A 25050-nucleotide genomic window follows, 5' to 3' on the forward strand; every position below is an offset into this window, starting at 1 on the left:
ATGTGCATGTGAAGAATGGATGTGGATGTGCATGTGAAGAATGGATGTGGATGAGTATGTGAAAGAATGGATGTGGATGTGTCTGTGAAAGAATGTGATGTGACATGAATATATGTGGATGTGAAGTGACAGATATGAATGTATGGATAGATGTGAGTAGTCGTACATGTGAACACTTGGATGGATGTGGATGAATGAGATGAGATGTGTATGAAAGAGATATGATGTGGATAGAAGTGATGTGATATAATGTGGATAGAATGCATGTGATGAGATGGTTATGAGAATGAATGTGGTGGATATGAATGAATGAATGTGATGGATATGAATGAATGTGATGATGTGATGGATGTAAATGGATGTGATGTAAATGAATATGATGGACGTGAATAGATGTGATGTGATGTGAATCGGGATGTAAATGAATGAGATGTGATGTCATCTGAATCAGGATGTGAGTGAATGAGATGTGATGTAAATTGGTATAGATGTGATATGTGATGTGAATGAATATGATGTGATGAGATGTGGATATGGGTAGATGTGAGTGGATGAGATCTGATGCGAATAAATGAGAAAAGATGTAATGAGATGGAAAATGATGTGATGAGAATAGGAATACATATGAAATAAATAAGGATTGATGTAGAGCAATGTGGAAAGATGAGAGTTCATTATAGAAACTATATTTATGACCTATTTTTTTAAATGACTGTTTAATGTCAAAAATGCTAGGGAAGCATTTTGACCGTCTTGTGAATGAGGTCATGCAGACCTATCTGATAAAGTTGCAACATCTGACGGAGAGTCAACGAAGGACGTCTCGCGTAGCAAGGTCGATAGAGGTCTTGAGACGACCAGCCTCGGTTCGATTTAAATGGTGAGCTTCCGGTACGGTGGATGAGAGACTAAGGAAGCGGCCTATGAGTGAAGCGCTAGGTGACCTACAAAGTATCCTAGAGGGTGCTGACCATACGATGCTCAGGCTCCGAGTTGCCGAAGATACCCACACGTACATCCTGGAGAAGATATTGGAACAAGGAGTAAGAGTTGTTTTCTGAATTCGGGCATGGATCTGGTTGATTGACCTTGCTGGTCCTCAACGGATGAGTCCATGGCTCTTTTATATAGATCTGTTGGTTGATCTTGTTGATGTTCAATGGAGATTTCATTTTGATTTTTATAACTGAATATATTGCCGGATACTATGAGCTAGGAACTATCGAAAAGGTTCCTGAGTGGAAAGGTGGTGAGCATTCTGGTTGCCAATGATGCCATAGGTACACCGAAAAAATTAGAAATTAGGATTCAACCGGATAATTTTGGAGGATTATGATCAGTGATACTATAGTTTCATTAAAAGATTATTTTCACAGCTGAATCTGTGAAAAAGGCAATTTCATATTGGGTGTGTAAGTGGTGTGACTAGTTTTAAGTTTGTATGAATATCCGGCTAGGGGGCCTGGGAACTCTTTTCCCTACTGGTATCCCGGACAAAACCTAACCAAATTCTTAAATGGATCCCATCACTACAGTGGTTGGGCGGTTGGCTAACCCACGGGACTGGATGGGGTTAGGCTAGATTGATGGATCCCTAAAATGAGACTCAATTCTGTTGGTAGGATAGATGAAGTAAATCCCGGATAAAAATTATTCTATGGAAAAGAATCAACGGCGGCTGTTCCTCTCAATGAGGAAAAAAGCGTTGGTCTCTATGATCCAAGTGCAAAAAATATCCTGGAGGAATCGCCCGTGCTTTCCGAGGGGCGAGGGAAGTTTTTTTGGGTTCGGTTTTGGACGAACCAAGGGATTAGTCTCTTGTCCGAATATCCGTGGTGGGCGAGGCCCCGAGTGAGGGACCCTGCTCCGTGCAAGAAGTGCTACTTCTGCTGCTAGCACCCCTGAATTCGTTGCGCGGAGGGGACAGGGATCTTTTACACCATGAGCTCAACCATGCTTGAATTCTCAACATTTTACATCAATAAACTCAACAATAATACATATGTTAATCTATTACAGTCATTATAGGGGTATCTTATACATATTGGGTGCAGATGCTAGTACATACTAAGGCAACCTAACATGCATAAAAATATGCAAGTGTATAAAGACATCAAAGGGTCACAAAGGGCCAGCAAGAAGAGGAGGCAAAGACTTCAAAAATTTGGACCCAAAACAAGGAGGTGGTATCTTAAGGTGAAGCAACCTATATAATCCTACTTTACCCTCTTGGAAAATCCTGCGAGAAAGAGACCTAATGTAAAAATCTGGAAGAGAAAAAAGTATATGGAAGAACAGACTCCAAAAGGGTTTTTAACTAAGCCAATTTTGTTTGCCAACAATCACTTGGGATTTATATTCGATGGAATGGATGTTCTTTTGTCTTTGAAGATAAGATGTGGGATAAAATATGTAAATGGTTGAATGAAGATTAAATACTATGCAGCTTGTCTGGTTTTAAAATCATTACATGTATACGGCTAACTTTTGAGAGATGAAAGGATGTTCATGATGTAATAGCCCTTATATAATATAATAATAATAATAACTTACATAATATAATAATAATAACAGAGAAGAGATAATGAGATTTGTGACTAAGAAGGTTGAGACCTTATGGAGGTGAAATTATATATGGAGCTTAGAGAGCTTCATATCCCTACGACAAAGACCTACCATCTCACCCTTGCTAGATTAGAGTATATCCCCATGTGATCCAAACTATACAAAACTATACATAGTTTTTTATGCCCACAATGCAAGAGTTTATTATTAATATTCAATGTAATTATTTAATTGTAAACTCTCTCTCTCTCTCTCACACACACACACACATGAATCATATGATAAACTTATGAGACCAAGCAACGGCCAAAAAATGAGATGGGTTTATGACCCTTTGGAGAGGAGGTGAAGGGTAAGCACATTGATAAATGAGTTCACTATGATTTTGACACAAGGGGGATAAATTGAATTGAGGCCGGCCGGGTAGGTAGCGGAAAGATACTTCCAAACGCTTGTGGTGGTGGTGGGCAGCTAAGCCAAAAATTGCACATGTGTGGAGAAGCGTCAACGACGGGGTGGCGCTCTTTATAAACAAAAAGGTTCTCTGTTGTTGCGTGTGAAGGAGGAGGATGTGAAAGCCCATCCAGAACGTTGATGCTAGGGCCATTTTATCAAATAAATAAATAAATAAATAATAATTATTTTGGTGGGCTTGCGTTGTCACAGCACATGCGGTAGGTTGAGCCGCCTCTGCTTACATAGGAGGACACCCCCTCCCTAATCACGACTCTTCCTTCCTTAACCCCCTTGCTAATCCTTCCTTGATTCATCCCCCCCTGCTCTTAATCGCGATTATGAAGGGAGGATTAGGGGATTGCAGCTTCTTCGTGATATTGGCCTCTGGCCTCTTTCTCATTTGGGCGGACAATTGCGTTGCTGCAGGCACGTTCCACATGGACATGATTTACAGGTACTCAGACGAGTTCAAGGCCTTGATGGAGGCCAGGAACAAGGCGCTGCCAGATTGGCACAAACACGGGACTTTGGAACACTACCAGAAGCTCATAAAACGTGACCGCCGTAGACATGCCAACAGAGGTTTGATCGACGGATCCTACTCCCTATCGCCTACCAATGAGTCCACCTATTTCGATACCTTAGGAGGGTGAGTTAATCACTTTTACATTAATTCTGTTGGTAATTATGAGTTAATGTAAATTTTTTCACTTATGGGTTAATTGTGCTGATAATTATATGTATGTATTTTCACTTACGAGTTGATAATTATATGTATGTATTTTTCACTTATGAGTTAATTGTGTTGATAATTTTATGTATGTATTTTTCACTTATGAGTTGATGTATTGTTTCACTTACCAATTAATCCAAGTGTTGATAATTTTATGTACGATTGTATTAACTAGGAGGGTAAGCTAATGTACGAGTTGATAATTATATGTATGTATTTTGCACTTATGAGCTGATATATTGTTTCACTTACCAATTAATCCAAGTGTTGATAATTTTATGTACGATTGTATTAACTAGGAGGGTAAGCTAATGTATCATGTCATTTATGAGTTAATTGTGTTGCTAATTTTGTTGGTTGTGTTGATATTTTTATTTTTTTATGGATTGTTTTTGTGCATGCAGATTGCATGCACATTGTTTACTCCCTAATTATTGTTGGTTGTGTTGATATTTTTATTTTTTTATGGATTGTTTTTGTGTATGCAGATTGTTTACTCCCTAATTATTGTTGGTTGTGTTGATATTTTTATTTTTTTATGGATTGTTTTTGTGCATGCAGATTGCATTACTCCCTAATTACTATTGGAACCCCTAGCTTAACCTTCCTAGTGGCACTTGACACGGGTAGTGATCTCTTGTGGGTGCCTTGCAATTGCCAACAATGCTCTCCCACAAATTTGGCAAGCTATGGGCTCGAAAGCAAGGTATGCCGCCTTACTTAACTCCTTAAATATGAATTGAACATAGTCTTTACACATACATGAATTGAACATAGAGTCTTTACACATCTTTATACATTAGGCAATCCATCACGTCATGATTGCACCTTCACGGCCCATTGTACATTATTGAGCATTGTTTCCCATCCATTCTCCATTTCCATGGCCCCTAAAAGACCCTCAGTCAAAATGGGCCTAGCCAAGGAATCGTGGCTATACTACTGCTATTACGTGGCTATTGCTATTATGTGTCTCTAGAGTCACAAAGAGGATGCCATAAGATTTTTCATGCACCCACTTCTTATAGGTTAACCTTTTCTTGTCCATAAACTATCATTTTCCTTGAATTTTTGTGTGTGACTCACACCTGTCTCCACTTCTTTTTAAGTCAATATTTCAATGTCTATTTTTATTTATATTTTTTTGTTTAACTCACATGCCTATTCTTTTTTAGTAGGCCATAGCGGTAAATATGTAGTCATGCTCTAATCTTTTTTAGAAAGGAAAATAAAATATCTTTTGGAGCATGTAAACTTTTGGATATCATGTCTTGAACTTGCTATCTTTTGATAACAAAAAAGGCTTTCTCAAGGAAAGTCAAATTGTTGCCTCTATTTTTAATTATGATGCTTCTCTCTCTCTCTCTCTCTCTCTCTCTCTCAAACCACACACATAGCATGCACACACACACACATGCACACACACCCACGTGCACATGCATGCATATGCATGCGCATGTACACGCACATAGGCATGTATACATAAGAAAACTTATTTGTTTCTACCCTTTTTAAATATGGTAGACCATATGATAGCAGAGTCCTATAAAAGACAATATATGCAAAATGTCTTGGTTTTTTTAACATCGACCCAAAATAAAAACATTTTTGCATTTATATTTGTTTCATTGAGTGCCTTGCCAAGGCCTTCTAAGGCTCTCTTTTAAACTATTCAAGTTCATCTCTCCTCTTATTTAGATCCCTCTTGAGTCTTGATTCAGGTGCCTCTTTGAGAGTGGACAATCGAATAATCTTCAACTAAGTAAGTTTATTGATGAACTAATGTGCATGCCCTTGGCTAATTGAATTGATTGAAAGATGGCCTAGGTATTTTTGTATCATGTGCAAAAAAAAATACATCTTTCATAGGTTTTCATAACTTATTTAAGCTTACTTTTTAACAACTTTGAGCCTTTCTCCCATGCCTATTTAGTTATACCTTTCTATAAGTCATTGCATTGACATGTCCATTTGGGCGAGAAATTGTATGTACATTTTGTTACACATGTAATTCAAGTGAACGTGTATATAGGTTACGTTCACTGTGAGAATGATAGGTTATGTCCATTATGAATGATACAATTACACAATAGATAAGAGTATGATTGCCTCATCCACTTAATGATGTCAAAACATGGTCATATACTATGAAGAACACACATCCAAAATTTGTAATCTTTATGTTAATGAGAATCTGCTATAATGCATAACAAAAGGTTATTATGTTGTAGTGAGAAAGGAACAAATGCTCATAGAATGTGTACTACATTAATTCAAAACCCTTGTCTACTATGTGGAGAACTAGTACTATAGATTACACTCTCAAATACTAACTATTTTATTGGCATGCTCTTATATGGGTACCTATTGTACTAAACGAGCACTAGGCTATTGGTTGGCTTTGTAGGATTGCAATGTTGGAAATAGAGTTGCAAGGATGTATGCACACACACACGCGCGCGCACACACAGTAGAGAAGCTCAAGGGAGCACACAATGAGATGATAGATAGATAATGAATGTGTGATGTACAAAGAAGATAAGTATACCCCAAGATGGGTGTATACTAGCACAGGGAAAAAACCTCCTAAAGAGGGAAAAAATATCCCAGCTGGTCCTAGTGTGTTCACACACATCACTACCAAATATAGCTACAAATCCCCCTGAGAGATGATGTGAACAAGGGGTGAGCTGACACTAGAAGTACAGAGATGTGCCAAGCTCTTTGGACTTTTGTAGGGAGTCCAGACTAGTCCCCAAAAGGAAGTAAGTTTAAAGCTTTTTTGCAAAGAGCTTCAAACTTCTCTCATGGGAGAGCCTTCGTGAAAAATCTCCCAAGTTGTCCTATATTGGGATATAAGCCAACTTGATTTTCCTTGTAGAGCATCTTTCTCTAACATAATGATAGTGCACCTTAATGTGCTTTGTGTGAGCTTGAAAAACTGGATTCCTCACAATTGCCATAACGCTTTGACTGCCAATGAAGATGGTAGTGGTTGAGGACTCGTCAATAACTCAACTGTAGCTATAATGTTACCCTATACTCAGCTTCACAGCTAGAAGTGGTCACAATGTTGAGCACCATGATATATATGAATCACCAAGGCAAAAGCAAAAACCACTCGTGGACACTTATGTGTCATAACATCTAGCCCAATGTGAGTTTGTAAATGTATACAGCTATGATTTACCCTCCTTGGAATAAAATAAAGCAAAGTGCATATTGTCCTTTAAGTAACGGAACATCCGTTTGACAGACTGCCAATGCTTTTTGCCTGGGCTATGTATAAATCTGCTCAATATTGAGACCACATATAGAATGTTAAGCCTAGTTTTGCACAAAAAGATAAGGCATTCAACCGGTTCTTGATAGAAGCCAGCATCAAAAGAGCTATTTGCATCTTCAAGACTTAGTCGTAAACGTGGCTCCATAGGTGTAGCTACAGATTTACAGTCCTCAAGATTGAACCTCTTCAACAATGCATTCAATCGGTTCTTGATACAAGCCAGCATCAAAAGAGCTATCTGCATCTTTAAGACTTAGTCATAAACGTGGCTCCATAGGCGTAGCTACAGATTTACAGCCTCTTCAACAATGCATCTATGTATTTCCTCTACATCATAACAATGCCATCAATACGCTACCAAAACTCAATGCCCAAGTAATAGTGCAATGGTTCAAGATCTGACATCTCAAAAGACTTCTCTAAATCAGCAAAGCTAAAATATGATCATCATTAGGGCCTGTGAGCAGCATATCATCAACATACAACACGATGACCAGTGAAACATCCTTAGTCCATTGTCAGTTGGGCTATTGCAAAAACTTTGAGCAACCAAGTATGCATGTATCGTTTTATATTGTGCTTGGGGAGCCTGCTTAAGACCATATAAAGCTTTCTTCAATCTGCATACTTTTGATTCTCAACTTTTCTGAACAAAACCATGAGGCTGAGATACATAGACCTCCTCATGCAAATCTCCAGTTAAGAAAGCAGTTTTGATATTCAATGGACGTACATTTCAACCTTTATGTGCTGCAAATGCAATGATAGTCGGCATAGTAGTCATATGACATATGGGTGCAAAGATTTAACCATATTCAATAATTTTCTCTTGTGTATAACCCTTTGCAACAACAAGCCTAACTTTGTATCGCTCAAATAACACTATTATCCGCTTTACGTTTGAGCTTGTAAACCCATTTCATTCCAATGGCCTTCTTACCAAGAGGCAAGTCTACCAAATCCCATGTATTGTTTTTTAGTATCGAATCATACTCGGATTGTAAAAGCACTCATCCAATTTTTAGATTCCTTTGCTTCATCAAAAAGGAGACAAGTTCCTCTTCATCACATAAACTAGAATAAGAGTATAACCTGTATCAACATGTGATGCATAATGAAAATTTGCACATGTTCTGCGCTAGGCAAAGAAGTGGCCAATTTATTATCATGTAGTCTTTGCACCAGTCATTTTGGTATACTTTTTGGCTCCACATTTTTCTTCTTTCCTTATCAACTACATCATCCACATTTTATCTCATCAATAGGCTGATCTATGGGCTGAAAAACATGTTGATTTGTAACCATGTGGGTTGATTTTTAGCATTCCTTGGAATATCCAAATGCTCTATATTAGTGTATCGTGCATTGAACAATGGAAGGAGAGTGTTGAATATATCTTGCGAATATACATTTTGCTCTTTTTTTACATGAAAGCAAGGGCTGATTTACATCTTTCACAAATACATAATCTCTACTCACAAGAATCCGCTTGGTAGTAGGATGATAAAGATGGTAACCCTTACTTTTGGAGCTGTATCCCATAAAAATACATTTAACAGCCTTATTATCAAGCTTGTTGGGAAGTTGCCCAGGCACAAGTGCATAAGCAAGACAACCAAAAATATGTAAGTGAACCACAGAGGGATTTCTACCATTCCAAGCTTCAAAAGGTGTAATTGTATACAAGACCTTTGTAGGATACCTGTTCAAAATATATATTACACACATGACTGCTTCTAGCCAGAAACCATGAGGAAACTCCTGACTTTTAATCATATAACGTGTCATCTCCATGAGAGACCTGTTTTTACGTTTAGCTACACCCATAGTTGTCAGGTATACGATACCGTACAGCTCGTACAATACAATACTATACAAAAAAATACGATACGATATAAATTTTTTTTTGAAAAATCCGTACGAGGCATGTCAATAGATAGACCCAAGTATGTCTGCAATAATAATTAATGAATGTGATAAAATAGAGGTAGCCCCCAAGAGATGGTGTCCTTATTATAGGACCACATACAATACTGCGTATAAGTTGTAATTTTTGGAAAGCTCTAACTGAACCATCTTTGAGAAATGATGCCCGTTGCATTTTCCAAGACTACACCCCTCACAAACATGTTTGATGGAGGGGCTACTACAAGATGTGGTAGCTCAGACACCATGCCATGTTTATGTAAACGCAGTAAACTACCAAAGTTCAAGTGACCAAATGGTGCATGCCACAGCTTAGCATCACCCATTGCCTTTGTTGACAAAAATTATACATGCAGCATACCTTTGTCTTCATATGCATCTAGACTATAAAGGCCATGAGACAAAGTACTAGAAGTAATAATTGTCTTGCCATCACTGCGATTATGAACAATACATATGTCATCTTCAAATTGAACCACTAAGCTAGACTTAGTAATGGCAGAGAGGTACATATAATACATCTAAAAAGATGATTGTTTCACCATTTGTTGCAGAGTGAGAATAATCTTACCAACTCCTTTTATAAGATACGAGAAGTTGTTTGCACATGTTACAGTGTTTCCCGAGTAGATTCAAGTGATGAGAACAAACTGCGATGAGAAATAATGTGCTTACTAGCACCACTGTTAAAATACCAAACATGTACATCTGTAAACAAGCATGCATACATCCTTATGCGAAGGGTCATAATAACTGCATTGCATAATGAAAGTCCAATCATCATGTGCATAGTTTGCAGATTTTTTATTTTTTACATTGGATGCTGATTCATCGGCCATACCTGAGTCTTTCTTTTTCTCCTTCTCTAACCGTTTTCTGCGCAAAATTACTGTAGTCACCAAGTTTTCTACAATAGTTGCATTTTTCTTTTTTCTTTGACTTGTCGCCTGGCAGGCTTGCTTGATGACTCTAATTTTGGCTTGTAACCCTTGAGGAAAGGATTTACCTTTGTCTCTTTGTTGACTAGCAGCAAAAGCCTGGTCTCATGTATGCATGATAGATCTGTTTTGCTTGGATTGCTCTTCTTATAAGAGCACAGAAACCAATTCCTCAAACTTCAACGCATGATAGATTTGTTTTGCCTGGATTGCTCTTCTTTTAAGAGCACAGAAAAATCAACTCCTCAAACTTCAAGGCATTTGGTTTGCCTTTCATTATATGAGTCTGATGGTAGAAGCAAAACCTTGATATGAGTCTGGCAACGCATTCAAGACAGTAGGCATCAATGAACTGTTAGGAAATATTTCATCAACTATGGCCAATTCCTCCTTAAAATCCTTGATTTTTGTAAGGGAATTGTTCATGGAGTCTTCCTTATCCACATGCTTTGACTCTTAATTGCTTGCATGTATAAGTAATGCGTGCTTCATTACGTACCTATTACAATAACGCAAGTGCATCCCAAGCATATTTAACAGTCCTGCATGATCGAATGTGAGGAATGATAGTCCTCTTAATTGACAAAGCAAGCAACGTATGTGCTTGCGTATTTCTTCTATCCCACTTTGTTTGTTCCTGTGTAGGAGTTATGCTATGTTGTGGTAATGCACATGTGAAACTGAGTCCATGTCTACAAATGTGCCTTCTACATCATGTTTGTCAAAAGAACTGAGACGTTTCTCAATGTCGACCACAACATTCCACAACCCTTTGGCTACCAATACATGTCGCATCATATAGAACCATAACGGGTAGTTGGTCCTGTCAAGCTTATCCTCAACACGGATAACATCCAAAATACATCACTGTTTGCCGTTTCTGATAATACCCACGCAAGTAATCACACAACCTGCAAAGTGTTGAGTGCTCTTTGATGCAACCAATGTGGTTGCTAACAAGGTCGCTGCTGACAATGGATACCTGCAAGGTGTATGAAAGAAATGTATAGTATAGTGAGTAAAAATTTTACTCGTAAGATACAGAGATTGATATCACTGAAGTGAAGCCCGTAGATACTACCTATGTATCTGCACACTTGTCTGTACTAGATTTGACAAAACTACTCCAGAATCCAATAAAGAATAGTGTAAATCCGATCCTCAAAGATGTCTGTAAAAAACCAAAAACTGCGCAAATGGCCCCCAAAATGTGCTCGAAACGAAAATTTGACCGAAACACTGCAGTACAAAGTACTACACACTTCACGATCCTCTTTCGTCTTCCAAAAGGGCTCCTTGATCCAATTCAAGAAAACATGCGACTCAGGGTAAGGAGTAGGCAGCAGCACAGGAGCAAGGAGTGTATGCTCTGACACCAAATGTTGGAAATAGGGTTGTAAGAATGGGCGCGCGTGCACCCACACACACACACACACACACACACATAGTGGAGAAGCTCAAGGGAGCACACAATGAGATGAGATGATAGATAGTAAATGTGTGCTCTACAAAGAAGATAAGTATACCCCAAGATGGGTGTATACTAGCACGGGGGAAAAGAGGAAAAAAGTGCCCCAGTTGGTCCTAGTGTGATCACTACCAAATATGGCTAAATGGCCCACCACTTTATAAAAATAGGATTGACCCATTGCTTTATAAAATTGGATTGCCCACCACTTTATACAATGAACCATATGTTGTCCACAATATAGCTAATATGGTGCATGGCACTCCTTTTTTTGGGTGCCCAAAACAATAACCATTCTTTCTAAACTCTCCCTCCAACCTTGCCCTTTAGGAGGCTATAATTAAAAGTCATATCCATGTGCATTCATGTTAAGGTATGCATGTGACAATGTGCATATATATGTGTGTCGTGTGTGTGTGTGTGTGTGCATACATACATACATACATATATATGTATGTATATACATGCATATATATATTATATATATGCATGTACATACATACATACATATATACATACATATACATACATACATATATATATATGTATATATATGTATATATATATATATATATGTGTGTGTGTGTGTGTGTATATATATATATATATATATATATATATATATATATGTATATGTATATATATATGTATATGTATATATATATATGTATATGTATATATATATATATATATGTATATGTAAATATATATATGTATGTATGTATGTATGTATATGCATGTATATACGTACATACATATGTATGTATGTATATACATGCATATATTATATGTGTGTGTGTGTGTGTGTGCATACGCACGCGCGCTATATAAACATACACGTATATATACATATATACATATATATATATATATATACTATACAAACATATACACGTATATGTACATATATATGTATATGCATATATACATATATAGTGTGTGTATTTATATATGTATGCATGTGTAGATACACACACCCCCACACAGATGTATATTATATGCATGCATGTATACACGCGTGCACACACATAGATGTGTATGTATGTATGTATACATATATGTGTTTGTGTGTGTGTGTATGTATGTATGTATGTATATGTATATGTATATGTATATGTATGTATGTATGTATATGTGATACATACATGTATATGTGTATACATACATGCATGCATGCATGCAAAAATTTTAGTTTTTCTTTTCTGTAGTTCAATTTAACTTTGTGGTGTTCTTTTCCTGTGCTTTTTACAGACCCTTGAATTTTCAGTATACAATCCATCAAATTCAAAAACAAGCGAGTCAATGTCTTGCAGCGATTCCTTGTGCTCAAGTACGCTCTTTACAAAGAATTGTACAAGTGCGAATGCACATTGCAATTATATCGTCACTTATATCTCAGCAAATACATCAACGTCGGGCGTAATTGTGCAAGACGTACTCTATTTAAACCCCGAAAGTTCCAACGGCGGAACAATCACAACACCTATTTATTTCGGGTACGTAGCAAGCTCGTTGTGCAAACGATGAAAAATTTCAAGGTGTTTACACCATCATTTAATGTAACTAAGCAAGGTTATTAATGCCATATGTGCAAAATCATGCATCATAAGCTATGGTTTTGAAGAAATATTTCCTCGAAAGCCCCTTTCGAGAGATGCAATGCATCTCTCACACACATCATGAATGGAAGCCCCTTTCAAGGATGTAACGTAAGCATTGCACCACTCACATACATCACGGATGTCAGGGTTTGAACTTAGGTCCATTCGTTTAGGTAGGGTAGAATGATCCGGGCTATTAGACCACTCGAGCTAGAGCCCACTGACAAAGTATTCTATATTTTGAGGATGTCTAAATCGCTTTTGTTGTAGATGTGGTGAAGTACAAACTGGTGATCTTGTGAATGGTGGTGCGCCGGATGGCTTGCTTGGTCTCGGACCAAATGATATCTCAGTACCACGCACTCTAGCTAGAGCCGGAGTAGTTTCAAATTCTTTCTCAATGTGCTTTTCAGCTTCTGACTTATCCGGGAGGCTTGTATTTGGAAGTAAAGGAGACAAACGTCAAAGCACAGCCCTCGTCCCAATTAGCTCGAGGTACATTTTATTGACATTTATTTGCAAATTATATATTACAAGTTACAACCTGTAAATCAATCATACACATGTTCTTTTTTAAAGAGTGTTTATTAAAATTACACGCGAACACCTCCATTTTAGGAGAGTGGGTAGATTCGAACCCACCAATGCTAAAATTGGAAGCATTGAGAGGGCATCAAAGCCCTTGAAGGCCTCTTAGAAAATAGGGTTGCATCTACAGAATATTTTGAAAAAGTTCTCTAAATTATAAACATATATATTTTGAAGGTCAACCTAGTTTATGGCCTTTAAATTGCAACCCTGCCCAACACCTCCACTTGAGTACGCGTGGGATCAACCATTGGGCTCTAGCTCATGAAGCAAACATACATGCATGTTAAGTGGTTTCAAATCATGCCTTAGCATGATCATATGAGAAAATAGGAAAAAAATAGATTCAGTGCCAGGGTTTGAAATCTTGGCCTCTTAGTTAGGGTGGCCATATTGAGATAAAACTACTCAAGCAAGAAATTTTTAATCATGCCTTAGCATAATCATTTGAGAAAAGGAAAGGAAAAAAATAGATTTTGTGTTAGGGTTTAAAATCATGGCCTCTCAAGTAGGGTGGCCCAATTGAGCTAAACCACTCAAGAAAGAGTTTACAATTTCTATTTAACAATCCACTCTTTTATTATGATAGGGAAAATTATGTTGTCACTGCAACCAACCTAGTTGTTGGAGAGGACTCGTTTGAAGCCTTCATAAATTTGGTTTTTGACACTGGCACATCTTTCACAATGATCCCTCAACCTATCTATCAAGATCTTGGTAAAATTGTGAGTTTACTTTTAAGTAACAACATGGTAGTTCATCATTCCTCTCATATTCAACATAGGCTTGCTATATTGTTTAAAGCTAACTTATGACCTTTTGGATGTAGTTCAACCAGAAAATCAATTTGACCCCACTCCAACATAGTGGTACTTTTGACTATTGTTGGATTGTAAGGTATGTCATTATTTTCACTTCCTTTGCCAATTTGATTAAAGCATATTATTTATTTGAAGATTTTAAAGTCTTGAAATAATTTTGTAGTGATTCAAAGGAGCTTGATTCACTTCCTAGTCTACGCATCATTTTCTCTGGAGGGAGTAATTGGGACATTCAAACCCCGTATGCAACATTCAATGACTCAATGGTATTAAAGAAAGATGTTGAGATAAACAAATAGATCATTGAGAATAGAAGTTATTAATATAAAATCCATGTTATTTTTAGAGGTGATCATACACTTACGAGTGATGTTATGTGGCTTCTTACATGTGAATATCTAGGGAAATGTGCAATACATTTGTTTAGGAATTTTGGAGGGCTCAATTGGCATCATTGGTCGTAAGTCTCTCTCTCTCTCATGGGGTGTGTGGGTAAATAAACAAAAATGGGCTAACCCTTTTGCCACCTAAATGTGGCAGAAGTGGCTAGTTCATGGAGTTGATATTCAACACATCTTGTGTTCGAATCTCACTTTCCGTCGGATAGATCGTTTTAGTCTCTTGGGATTGTTCCTACGATGTTAAAAGCCTCTCTCTCTCTCTCTCTCTCTCTCTCTCTCTCTCTCTCTCACACACACACACACACACACACACACACACACATTATAGTTCATGAGAGCACACAACAAAATTTAAAATCCATTTGAGTTATTCTCACAAAAGACAAATGAGATCCTAAAAGCATTATATAATTTATAGCCTCAAAGACATCAAGCTTTCCTCCACCTATCCTATGATATTCCTACTCATGCCTAATGCACTCATATAATTTAAGCCAAACAAGTAGCTTAATAACTCTATAATTACTTTTTATCATCTATTTATGCTTAATAACTCTATAATTACTTTTTATCATCTATTTCTATCTTTGAACCACTACTAGGTTTCTTTAATACAACTCGTAAAGTTTCATCCTTATACTCTAGCTATTAGCCCTTATGAATTGAAATAATTTTACATGTGAGATAACAAATTTTAACACCCACACTTGATCAAACTATTCAAATCCTTATTCAATGAAACTTTAATGTTTCCTCTCTCAAACTACACTATTCTATATTTTGGGCCAAGGGGCCATGGTAGAGAGCATCATCACAAGTCTTCCATGGAAACAATGGATACACAAAAATAGAGCATCCACTATGAATAGTTCTTTTAGGCTTTAGAGCACTAACCATGATTGATTCTTTTAGCTCCTACCAAATGTCTCAAACTTCGAATACCCATGGTAGATAACCACAATGATATTTAAGGATTTACTCGCCATGTTAGAACTTGGTATTGCATAAAGCAAATCACAAAAGCCATATGCTAGCAAGATTTTTAATATTAACATAAAATCTATATACATAATGTGGGATGAATCTCTCTTCCAAGTACATCATTTTATGCACTATTGCATGGGTAGAGGAAAAGAATCCAACAAGATTCTCATACCCAAAAAAGAGACATGTATATGTGTGCTTCATTCCAACAAGCAATAAGATAAGTCAGTTAGATAAGTCAGTTGAGATTATAAAAAAGAAGGCGTAAGTCATGGGTTTAATATATATTTTAAAAACCTTATTACACATCCCACCAAGCTTTTTGATATCTAAAAACACCTTGATTTTTCATAGCTCTATAAGCTTGCTTACTAGAACTACCTCACTTGTTGAGACCCCAGCCAAATTTCTCATTTACGTAACCAATTTTGTCATGAGAGGCAAACTAACTTGCTAATTAAAGTAACTATTCTTCTTATTAAGACCTAAACTAGCTTGCTTGCTTAATCCATGCTATTTTTTTGCTTTAATCATCATAAACTAACTAGGTTGTTAAAGCTACAATAGTGACATCTTAAAGATTTGACCATTTAGTATATTGATTTTTATTGAATATTTATCAAGCTAATATTTCTTAAAAATTTTAATATCTACCACGTATGAGACCTAAGTTTTTTAGTAATATACTAAAAAATTTAATCCCAAAATTTTTAGTACGATACTTGCAGAACCATCATACTCTAGATGGGGAGAGATACATCAAAAAATTTAATATCACATTCAAATTCATGATGGGGGTAGGTGTGTGAGAATAAACTCACAAAATGTAGGTGCAATGTGAAAGGATAATAAGACATAAATATTGTCTATGACTTAAAAAAATATTACAAATTTATAGCCTTAGAGGAAGGCATTTAAATTATCTCTCATGTGAATTCTTGAATATTACACTTATTATAATCACACAATTTATTCCACCCAAAGAAATCACTAACTCTATTCCTATAAGGTTTTACTATCTCTATCTTTTTCAAACCATGGCTATAGATCTCCTTAGGTTTACATACACAAATCACGAAATATTTTCTTTACATCTAGCTTCTCCCTTGTGCAAGATAACATGTTATAACATGTGTGGTGTGTGGTGGGGCATGCACACATACCCATCACATAATTGCATATTATGCTTCTAGTCATGCTTCATAGTCACCCGCATCTTAAAGTAGTAGAGTAAAACACCCTTATTGTGGACACCAAACACTCTTATTATGGACACCATGTAAACAAGTGAAAACCTACCTTGAAGTATTTGTGCATGTGTGTGTATATACTTGAAAAGTACATGAGTATATAGTTTTGATAGATATCTATTATCTTACATTGAAATAAATTCATATATAAGTTTTATCTTACAAATAAGTAAACCTATGGCAAGGTGCAAAACAAAAACAAAAAAATTCTTTTGAATTTCTATGAACAAATGAAATTTAAGGGTAAAGAATTTATTTAACGAGAGAGTAAGCATTGGGTTTAATCTAGAAGTCATTTCAATACTAATGGCATTCGTATAATAGCATTAAGATGGAGGTGTCAAGGTGGTGGCATGATATATTTAGTGCATCATTTCCCTTCAATCTTGCATGAGAGAAAACCATGCAACACTTGCCTGAAAGTGGTATTTGTATTGCTCTTTGAAATCATTCAATATTTTTCACATCTAGAGGATTTTTACAAACCTAGAGGAATGAAGATTGCAAAATATGGGCTTCAACACATGCTAGTATGCATGTTGGCACCCCCCTCCCCCTCCCTAAATTACACCTCTGTCATGATCATCCCCTTTGAAAACATAATTGATTCGGCATCCCTTGATTAGGAAATAAACCCTTTAAAATGATTGTTATGCACACACATAATAAGATACCCTTTATAGTAGTGCAATCATCTCATAATGCTAATAATGTGCACCTTTCAATATTGTCAGTAATGACCTTGGTGTTTTAATAAGGAACTCTCTCTCTCTCTCTCGTGCTAAATGCATGTGGCATGTACATGTTCATTAACATGCACTTATATACGTAGGATGCATGTGCACGTACAAATATCTATACTTTAGGACATATGTGCATACACACATTTTTTCCTCTATGGTATAATTAATAAATCAAAACAAGTTTGTCTTTATGTGTGACATGTCAAAAGAGAGTCAAATATGGTGTCTTATGAGAGAAGTTTATAAGAGGAGGAGATACTACAACAATTTACCATAGCATAAGTATATTGTATGCCAAGCATTATGGTCAAAAGGCTATATAATCTCTAGCATAAGTATAAATCAAAAGAAGTTTGTCTTTGTGTAACATGTCAAAAAAGAGGCAAATGTGGTGTTTTATAAGAGGAGGAGAGAGATACATGGAAATTTACCATACCATAATTATCTTGTGTGACCAACATTATGGTCCAAAGGCTATATAGTCTCTAACATTCAATTTACAGATAATTTTATGGGAGGATATGAGTTCTTTATTAATCAAGACTCGATGACACTTAGCTGGGAAGCATCAACGTGTAAGCATAAACAAAACTTCGCATGAATTCTAATCAAAACCAATTCATGATATATATAGATATTTCATCTCATAAATGTAAGTTTTTCATATACAGGCTATACCTTAAATGCAACTACGACAAAAAGCCCTATGGATAATCTTGTTGGTTATACACCTTCGTCATCACCAAATTCATCCAAAAAGCAAAGTGACACTAATAAGTCAACAGATAGTGTAGCTACACTCTCTTTAAAATTCACCTTAACTTTTGTATATATATTTTTAATGTTCTTAATCTAATACATTTATTCTTTGATTTAAATTTGATCACAAGTTTATTGATCTTCTCTTGTAACATTTGTTATCATATTTTGAATTGACTAATGAACACTTAAAATATCAAGTTAAGTTCATAATTTTGGAAGATTTAGGGGTGTGTCCATGCACACATGCATGTGTGACGCTTCAATCTAAGAAATATGTGTTTTAAAGATAACAATGCCTTTTCATTTCAAGTTCATAAGCTTTAATACATATGCCTCATGCCAAAATCATACACTTTTGATGATATTTATATATTTCATCTTGGTCATAAGTCTATTGGAAGCTCACGGTTGGCCCTCTATAAAAATCAACTTGAAAGAAATACTCAAACTCAAAATAGATGAAAGCTTCTGCACATGACACAAGAATGGGTTAAATCTCTCCCACCATAAGAGTGGCTCATGTCCTCTTCACATGGTGTATTTAAATAGATTTCCTTGTACAAAAAGAAAGAGTCAAAAATACATGTAGCCAAAATATGAATCTCCACGTTGGGTGTTGCATAAGCCTAAATACAAAAGTGTGAACACTCTAAGGTTCACTCATGAAATAAAACTAATGTATATCAAAATTTTGCACACTAATGTGCACATAAAATATCACTGTCATTTGTTGATCATAAATAATCACCACGTATCATGCATTAATAAATTTTTGTGAAACAAGCCCAATGGATCTATGCATATCCCGTACACTAACCTTGACTAACATTCACAATATAAGCTCAAAATATGCAACAAGTTAGAGGTGATTAGTTTCGCTTGGACATAAAATAAATATCCATCAAATAAATCTATAAATGTCAAATAATTTGAATAATTCCAACATTCCTCCCTAGTGAAAAGCGAATGTCTTCAGTTGCTAAACATGCAATACCTCAAAGTCGGGTACCTTTGCATATTTAAACAACTACGTGCAATACCTCAATTCGGCGATCTTTGCCAATGAAAAAAAATATCAAGTTCAAAATATCCATGACAGACAATCTGATTTCACAATATCAAAACCTCATGCAATACCTCAATTCACTGAACTTTGCATGGAACAATAACCATGTGTGATACCTTAAATTGGTAACCTTCACTCATACCAATGCCAAATACCAACAATTTGTATCTCAAGGTCATGTACTTGAATATGTTCACATTCGCTTTTGAATAGTTGTCTCAAGACCATCTTCATACTTTTGTTGGAGTGACTCTTCAGGAACATCCTCGAGCATACAAAGCATAAGAGAGATCGCGTCATCAAGAGAAGTTGGCTTGAACATGTTCACACCCACTTAAATAGTTGTCTCAAGAGACCATCTTCATACTTTTGTTGGAGTGACTCTTCAAGAACATCCTCGAGCATACAAAGCATAAGAAGTGACTGCCAAAATCTCTCCGTGTATTGAGAAATAGTATCACGATATATCATGTAAAGAAGATTCCATGCTCGATGAGTGTTAAGATGGAGGAAGAAAAGTAGACTTAAATTTGTCTTGGAATTGATTCCATGTGAGAGGCTTGGTAGGACCCATACGAAGTGCGTAACTCTAACACCCCCTTTGTAGATCATAGTGGGCATCGATGATCAAACAAGTTGATGAAGATGCAACCATAGACACCCTAGTATGGCCACTACTGTGGGTACACCTCGAGAAATGCACCACTCCACCTCTCTCCACCTCGAGAAATGCACCACTCCACCTCTCTCCACAAGAAAATGCCATCTTGATCTTCAGTTTCCACATAGAACAATAAAATGTAGACACCTCCATGGTCATGATTCCCCATTCGTTGAACTATGAACACATCACATCTAAACAATCTCCAACCATTAAGAACAAATCACGTTCATAATGTTGTCAAGCTGTTCCATGCCATATGCATGTGCCCTGAACTCCAACACACGAATCCAATGCACTTGTCAGGAGCTTCGGGTAGCCCCCCTCTCCCACTCCTGTGCCTCTCTCAGGCTAAAGCATGTGATGGGACTCCGTATAATTATGCTACAATTAACGCCTCTCTCGATCCCCCTCTGCTCTACTAGCATGACAGGAACCCGAAGTGCATCGCGCTAGTATGACCGGAAAACCTGATCCATATGGTCTGTCAAATGTCCACTGCATAGAACTCATCGGTACCTCCAGGGAGGACCAATTGAAACCTTGGTAAGTTTTCCTCCGTGAACCACAACCTAGAAGTGTATCATAATCTTAATCCTTGAGAATAATCCTTGGGACCAGAAATCCATGACAACAATGATGAAGCCTCGTCGACTAGATCAACCAATCATGCCAACTAATTACCCTTTTCCAAAAACTCCCAACCTTGCCCGAAAGCCATCATCTCAACGGCCCCAAAGTTCTTTGAAAAAATATTCAAATGAACTCGAATTTTGAAGCGCGCAGGAACACATTCCAATAAACCCATAGGAAACAAAGCTTTTAAAAACTTCAGTTTCAAGAAATTAACACTGCCAATATAACTAAGATCCTCGCCATGCCCAGATACGATCACTTGGAGGGGAAGAGGGCAAGACTAGAGCCGAGAAGATTGGACATGGGAACGGGAGCTTAGCAAGGGTTTAACTAAGGCTTTAAACCTTTAAAATCTTGAAGAAGAAGAAGAATGCAAGTCTGCAAAAGAAAACGCAACACGTTTTTCTCTCTCTGGTATCTCTGTTGCACCACACACTGACGCGATCACCATCACTAACTCCCATGCTTGTATAAGACCATGGTCATCACCATGAAGTGCAGCACCATCACAGCAGCAAGCATCACTGCGAGCACCAGCAGTAGACAGCAGTGCACAAGGGCAGCAAGAGGTGGAAACATAGCACCACAGCCCGCACAACAGAACCTTCAATTCGTAGCAGCACTCTTGTCTTCTCCTTAGCCATGCCGAGATCAGAGAACCTCGAGCTCTAATACCATGTCAAGAATGACACCGTAGAAGCAAAGGGAAATAGGGTAGGGGAGGGAGAGAGAGAGAGAGAAACAATGGTGGGCAAAGGGTTTAATATATACCCAATCAAGGAACCTGCCCGACTCACATAAGAGTGAAAAAAGCTTTAATAAAAAAAAGGACTTGGGCTCTATTCCCACACATGCGATACATAAATTCTAACATTCTCACACTCTTATCAAGAATTATAATAAGAGATAGAAGAAGAATTCCACTTTTGATTGCCTAAGCATAGCTGTCACTACTATCACTTGTCCTTCTTAGCTACTTTTGACATGTATCTTCTTGATTTCTTTATTCAAAGGTTTTTTGACTTGGAAAACAATCTCAACCCCAACTTGATCCCACAAAAGGCCCTCAATTACATGTCCAAAGTCTCCTTATTCCTCCATGTAGGACCTCTAGAAGAATTCTTCTCTATTATGCATACTTCCACACTCCTCCATATGCTCTCTACATGCATCCACAGCTTGGCATGTGTTATGCATCTTATTTTACTAGATTTACCATTCCATGTAGACAAAAGCCCACTCCTATTTTATGACTCATCACCCATTCTATATACATTTAGCATTATAACCCATACCAATGTCTTAGCTTATTGTATAACCTCCTTCCTAGTGTGAGCATTATTGGCATACCAAATGTCAGGTCCCACATGGATAATCACCACACATATATATTATATACTGCAATAAAGAAGTATCAATAAATAAAATTTTTAGTATTACATCTCCCAGACCAAAATGGAACTCTATCCTCAGAGTTTGACTACATCCCATCAAGATCCTTGTGCATAAAATAAAGCTAACTTATCCTCATTCACTCAATGTGATTATGCCCCATCAAGATCCTCTAATTCATAGGTGTCATTATCATAGTGTGCCTCCTTCACCTGGTATGGGCCAAACCACTGTGGTAAAGACTTTTTATTAACTCACTTTTCATGATGGACATCAAACTCCTTCACAATGTCACCTTTCTACTATTAAATAACTTTATCTTCGGTTTTGTATCAAATGCCTTCTTCTACCTTATTTGTACCTTTAAAAAATTATTCACATCTACATGACGACACTCATCAAGTTAAGGCAAATCTAAAAGATGATGCTTAAGATATTTCTCCTCTCTTAAATGCTCCATGGTTAAGGCCCTCCAAGTAGCAATATCATACTCAATAGGAAGCATCCCCTCAACACCACAAACCATCCTAAAAGGAGTTAAAAAATAGAATAGGAGTACATCTATAAGACCACAATGTAGCCTAAAACCAGCCTTAAGAGAGTAAAACTAATAGAATAGGTAAGACCACAATGCAGCATGAACCTTCTTATCCCATGAGCTTTTATCTTCCAAGACCTCACCCTCCTATTCTACATAAAGGGTGGTTAGCTTATAAGATGTGGTTACATGATGCTTAATAGAAAACCTATCTATTTAGAGCTACCACTACATAACCAAGAAAGTTTTTACCTTGATTAGACACTATCTTCTTTGGGCATCCAAAGCGAGAATGATCCTTTCATTCATGAAGCGTGCAATCTCCTCTCCTGTTGCATTCTTGATAGGCCTTCCTCAACCCATTTGGTAAGATACTCAGTGGCCCATTGTGTTACAAAGAGTGGTCCAACAATGTCTATCCCCCATTTTTCAAAAGGACTAAGATGAGGGATAGGATGAAGTGGTCCTTGTGTAGTGCAAAAGCCTGACAAATATCATAAGTATGATAAATAGAAAAATCTAATAATACGCTATAATAGTAAGGATTTTTTATAAGCAATAGTTTTACTGGCATAATGACCTCCACATAATACTCCTCGAGAAGCTTTTTCCTATTTGAATGAGAAACCACCTTAGAAAAAATCCCATCACCAGCTCGAAAATAAAGATTATTTACAATTATTGTATAAGGTCAGCTTCTATGAATAATGCTTTTATTCTTCTTCCACCACAATCCCAAATTTATTGAAAACCCACTGGAACAACATCTATAGCCATAAGGTTAGCATCACAAAAATCATCATCCTCTGATTTATCCCCTACATCATAATATGTTCGAGATAAAGCATCCGCAATGATATACTTAGACCCTAGCCTATCCAAAACCTCAAACTCATATTCTTGCAAAATAATAATGTGACCAGTGGATTAGGCCTATTACGAATAAACCTTAAAGCTCTATGATCAGTTAAAACACTGAAGTTGTTTCCCAAAAGGTAATGGAAAAATTTCTTCACATCAAAGATAATAGCAAGAGCTTCTCTTTTAGTGAGATAGAGTAGTTTCTTTCTACTAATATGAGCTACTGACTTGCAAAATGAGCTACTAATATGAGCTACTGACTTGCAAAATGAATATGATAATTATGCCTTTCTAATCCTTTTGGCTCAAAGTATGTTGAGAAGCTACCTTCTTAAGTCATGCAACTTGGTTAAGTGTTCATTCATGGAACCCTTCTCCTACATTTTCTCATTATCAAGTTACCTTTCGAGAAAAATAACTCGTGCATCATTTTTACCCTAATGCATACTCTCTAAGGTGTTCCAAGAAAGTAAAAGTTTTTTAAGGACGTATATGCAAAACAATAGACCTTCTCATAGAAAAAGCAATTAATGCCAAATCTTATGCATTATTAGAATCTTATGCATTATTAGAATCTCATCTTCTTGGATTAGTAGTAATCTGAGGGGTAGTGTTGACAGGTAAACCTGCTTTAGGGTTTACCACCAATGGTCTACTATCTTAGCACTAATGGCCACCGAAGATGTGGTAGTGTACCTACCCATCATGTTCAGGACCTCCTGGTAGCGATAATCATCTTGATACACCAAAAACTCTCTCCTAGTTAGGTGAACTCAAAATATGTGTCGTGGTGAGTGCCACCATAATATTCATTATCATCAAGATCAAAGCAATAAAAGGCTCAAAAACCCTATTGATGAACCTCTAAAATGTTGTAAGCATTACATAAACCAAAAGGCATTACATAAACCAAAAGGCATCACACAATAGGAAAAAGTATCCCATAGTGTAGTGAAGGCTATCTTTAGTTGATCCTCCTCTATAATGTGTATTTAATTATACCCATCTCTAAAGCTATACCACTCATTTCCAGTCACACTTGGATAATGATCCTTCTTAGTCACAACATTCAACTTCTTAAAATCCACACATACCCTCAACTTTCCATACTTCTTTATTGAGATTACAACAGGAGAAACCCAATCATACTCTTCGGTGAGTAAGATAAACCTAGCTTGAAGACGCTCTTCAATTTCTTGCTTTACCCCACAAGAGAGAAGTTAGGGTTCATATGGTAGGGTTGTTTGCTACTGGTTGTGCCCCATCCATCAAATCCACTTATTGTTGCTACTGGTTGTGCCCCATCCATCAGATCCACTTATTGTTTGATCATTGTGACTTGTTTGAGATGCTTATAGTCAACTACAAAAAGAT

At 36.8% G+C, this 25050-nt stretch overlaps 1 protein-coding gene across 2 annotated transcripts; it reads left to right on the forward strand.

Annotated features, from left to right (window-relative positions):
* The first annotated feature begins 3230 nt into the window (after positions 1-3230).
* Positions 3231-18656, forward strand: LOC147617402 (aspartic proteinase-like protein 1). Of its 2 annotated transcripts, XM_086775656.1 has the most exons (10): positions 3231-3670; positions 4316-4460; positions 12624-12868; positions 13244-13468; positions 14151-14286; positions 14391-14458; positions 14546-14648; positions 14785-14842; positions 18264-18335; positions 18432-18656. In XM_086775656.1, the coding sequence occupies exons 1-10, from the start codon at positions 3360-3362 to the stop codon at positions 18614-18616; spliced, it is 1548 nt and encodes a 515-aa protein (XP_086631782.1). In that variant the 5' UTR covers positions 3231-3359; the 3' UTR covers positions 18617-18656. The 2 variants fall into 2 exon arrangements, with proteins under 2 accessions (XP_086631782.1, XP_086631783.1); XM_086775657.1 differs by lacking the exons at positions 14785-14842; positions 18264-18335; positions 18432-18656 and having other exon boundaries at positions 3232-3670; positions 14151-14278; positions 14546-14652.
* The last annotated feature ends 6394 nt before the right edge of the window (positions 18657-25050 follow it).

Source organism: Cibotium barometz, chromosome 36, assembly GCF_041138505.1.
Source record: "Cibotium barometz isolate CiBa-2024 chromosome 36, ASM4113850v1, whole genome shotgun sequence".
NCBI classification, from domain to species: domain Eukaryota; kingdom Viridiplantae; phylum Streptophyta; class Polypodiopsida; order Cyatheales; family Cibotiaceae; genus Cibotium; species Cibotium barometz.

Excerpts from the sequence above, each read along its gene's own strand:
- LOC147617402 (XM_086775656.1), top strand. The coding sequence starts at position 3,360 with ATGAAGGGAGGATTAGGGGATTGCAGCTTCTTCGTGATATTGGCCTCT. Across the intron at positions 14,459-14,545 it reads GACTATTGTTGGATTGTAAG|TGATTCAAAGGAGCTTGATT; the intron begins GTATGTCATTAT and ends ATAATTTTGTAG. Across the intron at positions 18,336-18,431 it reads TAGCTGGGAAGCATCAACGT|GCTATACCTTAAATGCAACT; the intron begins GTAAGCATAAAC and ends TTTCATATACAG.